At 35.7% G+C, this 12280-nt stretch overlaps 1 protein-coding gene across 3 annotated transcripts in view; it reads left to right on the top strand.

Annotated features, from left to right (window-relative positions):
* IPO11 (importin 11) overlaps window positions 1-12280 on the top strand; it is a 177358-nt gene that overhangs the window by 15210 nt on the left and 149868 nt on the right. For all 3 annotated transcript variants that reach the window (XM_045525079.2, XM_045525080.2, XM_010966247.3), the window contains exon 2: window positions 11033-11176. In XM_045525079.2, the coding sequence (XP_045381035.1) occupies window positions 11039-11176 (138 nt within the window). In that variant the 5' untranslated portion in view covers window positions 11033-11038. The remainder of the gene's footprint in view (window positions 1-11032; window positions 11177-12280) is intronic.

Below are 12280 nucleotides of genomic sequence, written 5' to 3' on the forward strand. Positions count from 1 at the left end.
AGGTGCTTGACAAGAGAAATACGTGATGATTTCTTGAGAGGTTGGGATGTTTTAGGAATAGGAAAGAGAAATCAAGTAAATATTGGCATGGAAATTTAGAATATGTATAAAGTGAAAATTCTTGGCATTTTAAAAAAGGTATGTTTTTTTCATCATAAAGGTAAAATGTGTAGATCATTAGAATCCCCATAACCTCTGGGACTGTGATAACACAACTACTGTTTATAGTCTTATGTTTCCTGCTTGTCTTTTATTCTTAGGCATTTTTATATTTGTTTAGCTTTATTACATATATTTTATGTAGTATTTTTTATTTGACATTATAGATATTCCCCTAATTGCAAAACAGACTAAGAATATTTTAAAATCTTGACAAGGTTTAGGATTTAAGCTTGAGTTCTACCACCAAGCAGGAGTTTGTAGGTCCTTTGAAACTCTTGAGTAGGTGGGATATTTTAGGAGTAGAGAAGAGAAAACATGGAAGTATCTCCTCTCCTTATCATTATATATGTTCTGTTGTGTCTATTTTATTCCAAAATAGATCAGTCTTTGATATCAATCTTTGATTGATCTTTACATGAAGTCTTATAGGGAATGATTCAGTAGACCTGGTGGTTTTTTAACGTGACAATATTTGGAGATACATGGAAGCATCTTGGAGTCAAAACAATCCCTAGGAAGTGTTATTTACTCATAGTATGCAGGGATGCTGAACAACCTGTAACGCATGTGACAGAAGAATTTTCCTGTGCAAACTGCCAAAAGCCTCTGTTGAGAAACTGAAATGAATCGAAATGGTTGCAGTGTGGATTTGAATGGCAAGAGCATCTTTGGAACCTTCTTGGCTTATGTCAAATCTTATGTTTTTTCATCTTGCTTTAGTTTCTTGAACAAATGCTCTTTCTTGCTATGAATTAACATCATTTGTTGATAGTCTAGCCATGTATTTTTCATTTCTTCAGTCACTTTTCCCTTTCTCACTAATTGTCATTTATATAGTCAGGGCACTTAAAAGAAAATAACAGCTTTTCTAAAATGCACAGACCATACAGTTCACCCACTGAAAGTGTACAATTCCATGGTTTTTAGTATATTCACAGAGTTGTGCAATCATTACTAAATCAATTTTAGAACATTTTATCACCCCAAATAGCAGTCACTCTGCATTTTTTCTCAGTCCTTTTTCATGGCTTGATAGATCACTTTTTTAGCATTGAATAATACTTAGTATTCAATTTTGATACTATTTGATAGTAATGTTCAATATTCAATATCCATTGTCTGGATGTATCACAGTTTATTTATCCATTCACCTACTAAAGTACTTCTTGGTTACTTCTAAGTGTTGATAGGTATGAATAAAGCTGCCATAAACTTGTGTGTGCAGGTTTTTGTGTGGTCATAAAGTTTTCAACTCCTTGGGTAAATACCAAGGAATGCAATTGCTGGATTGTATAGTAAGAATATGTTTAGTTTTCTTAGAAACCACCAGTCTTCCAAAGTGGCTGTACCATTTTTCATTTCCACCAGCAATACCTGAGAGTTCCTCTTGCCCTATGTCCTTGCTAGCATTTGGCCACTCTAATAGGTGTGTAGTGGTATATCTTTGTTATTTTAATTTGCATTTCACTGGTGGCATGTGATGTGGAGTATCTTTTCAAGTGCTTATTTATTATTTTTATAATTGAGGTATAGTCAAGTGCTTATTTTCACATCTGTGTATCTTCTTTGGTGAGGTGTCTGTTAAGATCTTTCGTGCAATTTTTAATCAGGTTGTTTACTTACTGTTGAATTTTAAGAGTTCTTCATATACTTTGGATAATAGTGAATTATCAGATATGTCTTTTGCAAATATTTTCTCCCGGTCTGTGTCTTTGTCTTCTCATTCTCTTGATACTGCCTTTTACAGAGCAGTTTTTAATTTTAGTGAAGTCCCATTTATCAATTATTTCTTTCATGGATTGTGCCTTTGGTGTTGTATCTAAAAAGGCATCACCGTACCCAAGTTTATCTAGGTTTTCCTTTATATATATATATATATTTTTTTTTTTTTTCCTTCTTGATGAAGGCACTGGGGTTTGAACCCAGGACCTTATGTATGCCAAGCACGCGCTCTACCACTGAGCTATACCCCTAAACTGCTTTTCTGTATTATTTTCTAGGAGTTTTATAGTTTTGTGTTTTAAATTTTAGGTCTGTGATCCATTTTGAGTTAATTTTTGTGAAGGGTGTAGTCATTGTTTAGATTTTTTTTTTTCTTTTTGCATATGGATATCCATTTTTTTCCTGAACCATTTGTTAAATGGCCTGTTTTTCCTCTATTGTATTGCTTTTGCTTCTTTGTCAAAAGGTCAGTTGACTATATTAATGAGGGTCTATTTCTGGGTTTTCTTATCTGTTCCATTGATCTATTTATCTATCCTTTTGCCAATATCATTTTCTTGATTACTCTATCTTTATAGTAAGTCTTGAAGTCAGTAGTGTTGATCCTCCCAGTTCATTGTTCTTTAGCATTGTGTTGACTATTCCAGTTCTGTAGTTTCTCCATATAAACCTTAGAATCAGATTATCTGTATCCATAAGGTAACTTGTTGGGATTTTGATTGAAATTGCAGTGAATCTGTAGATCAAGTTGAGAAGTGACATCTTAACAGTTTTGAGTCTTCCTATCCATAAACATAGAATGTCTGTTTATTTAGTGGCTCTTTGATTTTGTTCATCAGTGTTTTGTAGTTTTCCTTATATAGATCTTGTATCTCTTTTGTTACTTTTATAACTAAGTGTTTCACTTTTGAGGGTGCTAATGCAAAGAATACTGTGCTTTTAAATTTTCACTTCCGCTTTTTCATTGTAGATATGTCGGAAAGCAGTTGACTTTTGTGTATAAACCTTGTATCCTGCAGCCTTGCTATAAATTGCCTGTTAGTTCCAGGAGGTTTTTGGTTGATTTTTTTTTCAGAACTCTACATATATTGTCATGTCATCTTTGAACAAAGATTTACGTCTTCCTTCCTGATGTGTGTACCTTTTATTTTCTTTCTTATTACATTTGCAAGGACTTCCAGTTCCATGTTGAAAAGGAGTAGTGAGAAGGAAACATCCTTACTTTGTACCTGATCTTAGAGGGAAAGCTTTGAGTTTCTCACCGTTAAGTATGGTGTTATCTGTAGGTTTTCTCCACCTAGTCTTTATCAGGTTGAGAAGGCTCCTCTCATCCTTTGCCTTTTAATCAGATTCTTTGTCTTTTTATTATCAAGTTCTAAAAGTGCTTTATGTATTTTGGATATAAGCCTCTTATCAGATATATGATTTGCAAATATTCTCTTGCATTCTGTGGATTGTCTTCACTTTCCTGCTGATGTTGTTTGGTAAAGTTTTAAATTTAGTGAATTTATCTGTTTTTTTACTCCAGTTGCTTGTGCTTTTGGTATCATATTAGAGAGTGCTTTGCCTAGGCCAAGGTCATGAAGATTTACTCCTAGATTTTCTTCTTAGAGTTTTATAGTGTTACCTCTTCATGCTTAGCTGTATGATCCATTTAGAGTTAATTTTTGTGTATCATATAAGGAAGAGGTTCAACTATTCTTTTGCATGAGGATATCCAGTGGTTCCAGCACCATCTGTTGAAGATTATTCTTTCTCCTTTGAATTATCCTGGTATCCTTGTTGAAAATCAGTCGACTTTAAATGTAAGAGTTTGTTTGTGGACTTTCAAATCTGTTTCATTGATGTGTGTATCTATCCTATGCCAGTACCAACACTGTCTTGGTTACGGTAGCTTTATAGTAAGTTTTGAAATTTGGAAGTGTGAGTGAATTTCCCATATTTCCGTTACTGATTGTGATCTTAGAACATATTTGTATGATTTCGTTCTTTTTAAAATTTATTGAGGTATGTTTTGTGGCTTAGCGTATGGTCTGTCCTAGAGAATGTTTCATGTGTGCTTGAGAAGAATGGTTGCTTGCATTCTACTGTTGTTGTATGGATGTGTGTTAGGACTAGTTTGTGTTTAACGTTAAGACGTATTTCGTTGTTGTTTTTCGTAGTTGTTCTGTCCATTATTGACAGTGGAGTATTGAAGTCTCCAGCTGTTGTTGTTCCTGGTTCAGCAAGTGGGGTGGGCACGATTGAGGCCTCTGTGCTTCTCCTGATGTGCCTGGGATAGAGCTGCTGCCACGCTAGTGGTGCCTGGGTTAGGGAAGAGTGCCCCAGACCTCTTGGTTGTGCTTGTCCGGAGTAGAGCTACTGGGGTGGGTGAGAGATGCTGGCTGCCCCTCCTGGGGGAGAAACTGTAGCCATCAATTGGGAGCTGAGGTGAGAGGAAGCCCCATCTTCGTGGCTTCTTCTGCCTGGAGTATAGCTTCTGTCACACTGTGGGGCAAGAGTGAATTCATGGCTCAGATACCATGGATTCTTGCTGATTTTACCAAGGTGTAGTAGTATTTCTAGCATAAACGTTTCTCCATTTGCTGTACGTCCTTAAACACGCTTTGCAGAGACTATACATAGTTGCTCTTTATAACTTAAATCAGTTTCTGGTTGTTTCAGTGAGGAGAGGATCTGTGGAGCTCTTCATACCACCATTGCAGAAGTACTGTCTCTCACTTTAAACTGGAAACTGGATCTAGAGTCTTGATTAGATTATGGCCGATCATTTTTGGTGTTTAGAGATGGGTTGTATACTTCTTACTGCATCACATCAGGAGGCATTTAAGCTCAAGTTGTGCAGCTGTTGATAATAAATTTGCTTTTTTGGTTAAGCTGACTGACAGATCTCTTCATTTTAAACGTTTGTTTGTTTCTTCATTGCATTTAGCAAGTAACCTGTGGACACACTGGGAACATTCCATTCCCCAACAGCTGTTCTTTCACTTAATTCTTTTAGCCTCTGTTCTGTTACGGAATAAACTACTTTACCGGGAGTACCTTTTTTGATTTCGAAATTCTTTTTTCTTCAATTTTTATTGTAGTCTAACACCTTTTTCTAAGTCAGTCCGCTTACTCACTGCTTTAACTTTTAATAGTGGCTTGTGTGGAATGTCCTAAAACTAAGGACAAACACAGATATGTAGTAATCTGAAGAAAATTGTCACGGCGAGATTAAAGTTGATGCAGGCCTGAGGAGTCTGTCTGTTGGTAGCAGACAGAGGTACTGTATGTACTTGTTTCTTTCAATGAAAATTGGTCAGTTTCCACCTACAGGCAGATCTGTATTATCTTTGGATTTTGGATTTTACCAGAATTGGGAAGGTATCTTATAGAATAAAGCTTAGAAAGTCCACTTACAAGGTATAAGTTATTTTTAAGCTCTGGGTCACATATTGCTTGGTTGTTTAGACTTTAATAGACTCAAAGACTACAGTTAAGTCCAGTAATGAATAAATTGAACTGACTGAATTGAGAAATAGTAAGAAGGGCAAAATGCCTGCCTTTTTAATTTTCACCTTCTCCTATTATTGTTCTTAGGGAAAAAAAAGAGTATGCATTTAGATTTTGAATAATGCTTTTTTATAGTGTGGTTGAAAGCTAGTAAAATACTCACAAGCAGTGTTTCCTCTTGCTCATGATTTTAAACTATACATATTAATGAAAATCAAAGCAACCTCAGTGTATACATTATTAATTAGAAAACCTAGCCAAATTTAATCTTGCTGTTAGCTTGGTTGTCTACAGGGTCTTGATCATTGATAGAAACACAGAAAGGCAAAGGATACATTCTTCTAACATAGGTGTGGGATTTTTCTCACTGCGCATAGACAGCGCTTCCCCTGTGAAAGACTAGCATCCCTGGCCTTCAGGCCTACCCGGTGATGATCTTGTAAAAATCCTGTTAAGTGCTTTGAGAAATACCTCTGGCCATTTTCACGAGTTACTCTGTGTCTCCGTCTCCTTCTGCCTTCCACCCTGCTTTTCGTTTCTCATTCCTTCCTCCCCTTCTCCTTTTCTTCTTTACTGTCTTTCTCTGCCAGTCTCAGGTCTCCAGTTTTTTTTGGAGACTAATTGTATGTCTGCTTCACTACTATGTGCAAGTAGCAGTGGCAACCTTATTGTATTTCTGCATGCTAATTCGAAAAGAAAAATATTAGAAGGTTAGTTTTTCAGTGAACTACCCTTCAAACTGACTACTAGTAGTCAGTAATCATCTGTCTTTTATCTCGAAGGAAGTTTATTTCCACACAGCTACATTTGAATGACTATACACATCTCCCCTTGTTCTTTGTTGCCATTGTTGTCCTTTCAGGGGAATCCCACAATTGAGTACTGTATGAATATTTAATACATAGAAAATGAGGTACTTTGATTCTGATGGGTTCAGGAATCTTCTTCTCCAGGAACCTATTATGAGAGGGCATGGTGTGTTTGTAGGTGTTTGGGAGTAGGGTGGTGTGGTGAGGCCGCTTTATGTTACAGTTATCAGGCCTCATTCTGCCATGTACTAGTTTTCTACATGACCCTGGACAACTCTCTTGATAACTGTAAATTGTTCTTCTGTGAAATAGCGATATTAGTCCACATGCCAGATTTGCTTTTCATAGGTTTGTTATGGGATCTTTAAAAAATTTAATAGGCTTTAGTAATATGGTATTTTTAATAATTCATTATCAGTCTGTCATTCCTGAATTGTTGGTTTTTGATGATGTATTTAATCTGTAATTTAGGAACTGATTCCTGCTTAAAGCTTCCCTTATAAGTTAATTAGTACTTGGAAATACTTTCAATAGAAGTTATGAGTGATGGTTTGTTTCTTAGATTGAAAAGCCTTTTTACTCACTAGATATTTCTGTGGGGGTAATGTGCTCTGGATTCCAGCTGTATTCTAGAAACTTATTTTTTAGTTTGTTTTAATGAAAATAATTTTCTCCACCTCCCATCTTATCATCCCCCATATTTTGGTTAGAGAAAAATACTCTTGATTCTTATTTTAAGAACTGTCTCAGTGCTTGGCACAAAATTGGTTCTCCAAAAATATATGAGCTGAGCTCTCCCTCCCAGAATGGATGGGCTTCTTGGGAGCAAGGATCAGAAGCAAGAGGAGGGGACAGGGCATATTCTTCTGGAGAGGACCTGGATGGAGCAGGACACTAGAGGGATGGGGAACTCTGGCAGCTTCCATTAGAACTGGTGAATTGTGGGGCATAGAGATGACTACATGGACTTCACAGTTGCTTTGTTGTGAAGATCCAGAGAAGTGTGACATGTGAAGGTGTATATATATGTCAGCGCTCTGCACAATCTTTGCTCTAGGTAAAAATTGCTCTGTGGGTTGGCAGTAGTTAGTGATTCTATTTTTCACGTAGTGGCCCGTAACAGAGATATGGCTTTTTTCTTTTTGGGGGCTGAAGTTGGGGTAGGGATAAGTTCTGGTAGAGCCTTTCTCCATTATTGTATTCACATTAATATATTTATATTCATATTCTTCCTATCTCCCAGTGGCTTCTTTGTACATGTATGAAAGTCAAGGACTTTATTTTCCCCTATAAAGTTGCCACGTGATCTGTTGCTGCCTACTTCTCCAACCTCATCTTGTATTATCCCCTTTTCTCAATAGGTATCAGTACTGGCCTTCTTAAGTTTGCTTCTAATATTAGTTGTTTTCCCTATCCAGAGCTCTGGGTCTCTCTTGTCATTCTCATGTTTTTGTTGAACCCAAGTTCGTGTGCCCAGTGCACAGTGGGGCCAAACTGAAATGTCAGAGTTTGGAGCAGAGAAAGTAAGGGCCAAGCAAGGAGAACAGATGGCTCGTGCCCCCAAATCCTGAATTCCTCATTTTTATAGGCAGTTTTGGGAGGAGAGCTGCAAGGTGTGTAACCTTCCTCTTAATGGTTGGTGGTGAAGTAACAGAATGGTGTTCCAGGAATCTCAGTCATCAGCCTTCTGGTTCCAACAAGTTTGGGGTCTCTGTGCTTGTACTTAGCCTAAAGTTAACATCCTCCACCTGGGTAGGGCCCTTAGTTCCTGTGGAAGAACTTAGAGATATGTACCAGATTGTTATGCATCCCCCCTGAGGGGGAACCAGGGCCCTGCTCCATGCCACACTGCTCTTTTCCACATTCCCTCACTCCCCTAATTAGTAACTGTTTGAATCTGCTCTTTGAAACTCAGGAGGCTGAAAAAGCCTTTTTCCTACAAGCAAGAAATTGGGACACGGAAAGGCTTTTGTGCCTGGGAGGGCCTCACAGGGTCCTCCTACTGGGTTTCATTGTCTTTCATAAATATCACTAGAGAAACCTTCTCTGAACATCCAATCTAAAGTAACACATTCAATTACAATCTTTAACATTATCTTATTTTCTTCATTTCATTACCTCTTCAATTTTCTTTTTACTTTTGTTTCTTTCCTTTTTTAAACAGATACGTCATTTTCCATTAGAATGTAAACTACATGAAATCAAGGGCACTATTTTGTTCACTCATATTCTCATCACCTAGAACAATGCTTTCAGCAGTATTATTGGCTAAATCAATTAATTAGCTCCCATGTGATTCAGTGTGAAGTCCTTTATTGTTTAACATTGATCTGTTTTAATTCAGCAAATATTAAGCATGTATCATGTATCTTGTTGGGCCCATAAGACTACAGAGATGTCTGTTCTATCACTCAAGGAAGGCAATATTAGATTTGAAGACTAATATGGCTTTAGCGTTCAAGTCCAAGGACTGCCACTTAGTTGATTGTGACCTTGGCAAGGTAAGGTCTCTGATCCTTTAGTTTTCTACCCCAAAAATGGGGTTATATAATAGTATGTACCACAGAGAATTATTAATAGAATGAATAAAGCACTTAGTACAATACTTGATGTGTAATACATGCTCAGATACTTGCTTTTTTAACGTTTAATTTTTATTTTAGCTGGCTGCTCTTAAATTGCTTGGGGGAGAATCAGTGAATGTCTCTGCTCCTCATACCTTAGACATTTCCCTTGAGAGAACTGCAAATCAGTGCTGGTCTACGTTCTTTTACAAGAATGTATAATTGAAACTATGTTTTGTCATTCAGTGCATTAGTAGAGCTAGACTTTCTAAGTTGTACCTCAGTTTTAGATATTCTGAAGTTGTGCTTCTGATACTTTGACAGTTACTAAGATTTACTTAGAAAACTTTAAGCACTTTAAGATTTTTGCCCCACTGCCTCCTGCCTTCAGTCTATTTTCAATGAGTAGATTTGACGAGGGCATTGAGAATTTGCATTTCTGTTAGGTAATGCTGGTGTTGCTGATTGCCAATCCTTGGACCGGACTCTTGAGTGGGGTTTTTCTAGAGTTGTTCTAACATAGTAGCTACTAGCCACATGTGGCTATTGAGTACTTGAAATGTGGTTAGTTCAGAGTAAGATGTGCCTTAAGTCTAAAATATACACAGGATTTTGAATACTTAGTATAAAAATGTAAAATACCTCTATTAATCAGTATTTTCAAATTATTGACTACATGTTGAAAGGATAACATTTTGAACACATTGAGTTAAATGTGATAAAGCTAATTTCACTTGTTTCTTTTTAATTCTTAACATGGCCACTAGAAAAGGTAAAAATTACATACATGGCTTGTTTTGTGGCTTGCGTTGTATTTCAACTAGACAGAAAAACACGCTGCCTATTTCTTTAAAGTATCTTCTTAGGGCCTCCATAAAGTGAATCTCTCTTACATAGTCTGTTTTTGAAATCATACATTACCAACAAATCTTCTAAATTGAGTAAAAATCCATTCACTTATTTTTAAGTGGTAACAAACACAGAAACTTATATTGTTCAAGAAACTCCTAATTAGTGAGGGAGACAATATATATTTACAAGGTACCACCCTAGTCAGCTCTAAAATATAGGTAAGAACAGAGTACTAATTTAAAAATCTTAATCCAGTTTATTGGTAATTGATAATATTTTGTCTTGTTTCCAATTATTATGCCCTAGCCCTGCTTTACTCCCATGGACTTCAAAATTGTTAATTTCCTTAAAAGTTGTAATATGTTGGGTCAAATTTCTTGCTGAATCAACATTTGAGACATTCTCTTTTCATTAGTCATTGCAATTAATTACAGCTCTTTAACAAGGGAAGTAATTTACTTTGGCTATATTCCTTATAGGTTAATGACTTTTAAACTTTTACTATCTGGAACATTCTTCAGTTTTAGGTAACTGTTATCACAAAGCTAATTTCCAGTCACCTCTGCACTGAGAACTAGGTTTATTTTCGGTCATTTTTAGCTTTCAATTTTAATCTTACATACTTTGTATATGTATATTGTGAACAACTGCATATGCTTCCCTAAGTATATAATTGTACACAGTTTTGTATATGATTAGAAACAGAATCCTAGAGAATTCAATAAATTGCTCACGTATTTTTAGAATGGTTTCATATACTTGGTATAGGATTAGATGATCCAACCCTTAAGATCCTTTCCAACTTAGGGTTTATATTTTGTTTGTTGGTTCATTTCATTTCCCCCCCCCATGATGTTTTCTTAGGTATGTATTTGTCTTTTATATTTTAAAAAATGTTTTCGACATGTATTAATGATGGCACATAAAATGATATTATGAAGTACTTAGCAGTTAGTCAAAGCGTTCCTTTCTCAGTTCTCTTCCTTCTGATTTTATTAAGGATAAAGTAGTTAATACTTTTATAATGTTTATCTTAAAAAAAAAAAACCTAAGGCAGAATACATTATGATTAGAGTCTTGGGCAGGCAGTGATATTTAACCAGACTTTAGTAACTTTGGGTTTTGCTTGTCGGGGTTTTTTGGTTTTTGGTTTTTGGTTTTTTCCAGTTTATTATTAACTTCTGTATATGGGACAATAAAAAGCAGTTTCCTTTAGAAGTTAATTTAAGCAAAAGCGACTTGAATTGCTAGAGATTTAAGTATTATGGATGGTACATTAAAAAGATAGAAATCCAGCAGAAACATGAGAGTAGGTAAATGATTGAAGTATAGGAGTAATTCAGAACATTGAAGCTTTTTCTCTGTTTACATTACTGTTAATTTTTTAAGCGTAATGTACATTCAGGTATGTTAACTTGTCATTGCCAGGTTTCCATGGATCTCAATAGTGCCAGTACTGTTGTTCTTCAGGTCTTAACACAGGCCACTAGTCAGGATACTGCTGTGTTAAAACCAGCTGAGGAGCAATTGAAACAGTGGGAGACACAACCTGGTTTCTATTCAGTGTTACTGGTAAGTTGTTTTAAAATAGTTTACTGTTATTTTTAATAAAATGAGACACTCTTGTTTTCATTGTTCTAAAATCTTACGTGTATTGGTCATTTAGTGAAATTGATCCAAATGTTTGGCTACCATTTCTGTTGCCACATATTAATTCAGGGCATGGTTCTTTGAGGATGTTTAAGAAATGTTTGTTGATGCTTGAATAAATAACCCAACAGGGTACTGGTAGTATCTGCTCGGAAGGCAACACTGCTGGTATTCTGGTTTAGCATGTTAATGCTGACCTGAAGATTGTAGATAGTACACTTCCATGCTTTGCCTTCATGCTTATCCTCACCCCAGTTAATTTATATCATTAGAGTCTTTCAGGTCTCCCCACTGCAGCATCAGAATCAGGTCTACCTTGCTCAGGGTATTTTACTTTTATTTCATTTTATTTTTTATGTCTAGTTTTTTTTTTAATAACACCACTTTATTTTTACTTTACTATTATTAATAATAATAATAATAATAATAATAATAATAATAATAATAATTATTATTATTATTATTATTATTATTATTATTATTATTATTATTTGGTGGAGGAGATAATTAGGCTTATTTATTATTTATCTTTTAAAATGGAGGTACTGGGGATTGAACCCAGGACCCCGTGCCTGCTAGGTCTGCACTCTACCACAGAGCTACACCCTCCCCCCAGGTGTTTCACTTTAAAACATCATTTTCTTTTCCACATCTAAAATTTTAATTTTCTTAACGTAGCTGATCTTTTCCTAGGTGTTATGGGAAATGGTTTAATAAATAACAATGTATGCTTTAAATAAATCTTTCTGGAAATTTAAAGCTTTTGGTTAATTAATCAAAATTATTTTATCAATGCCAGCAGTGGCCTTTCATTCCAGTTAAAGGATGTCTTTTTGTACAGAGGGTCTTTCTTACCCTTTTCTTCTTCTGAAAATTTGAGAACTCTGATAAGTGTTTGAGATTTAATTTCTGGCCATGGCAGTGAGGCTACCAATTGGATCAAAAACTGATTCAGTATTTGTGACTGGGTCAAAAATTCAGAGTAGAACTGTTTACTGTATCTTGTGAAATAGAAAACCATAGCAT

The sequence above is a fragment of the Camelus bactrianus genome, chromosome 3 (genome assembly GCF_048773025.1).
Source record: "Camelus bactrianus isolate YW-2024 breed Bactrian camel chromosome 3, ASM4877302v1, whole genome shotgun sequence".
Lineage (NCBI taxonomy): Eukaryota > Metazoa > Chordata > Mammalia > Artiodactyla > Camelidae > Camelus > Camelus bactrianus.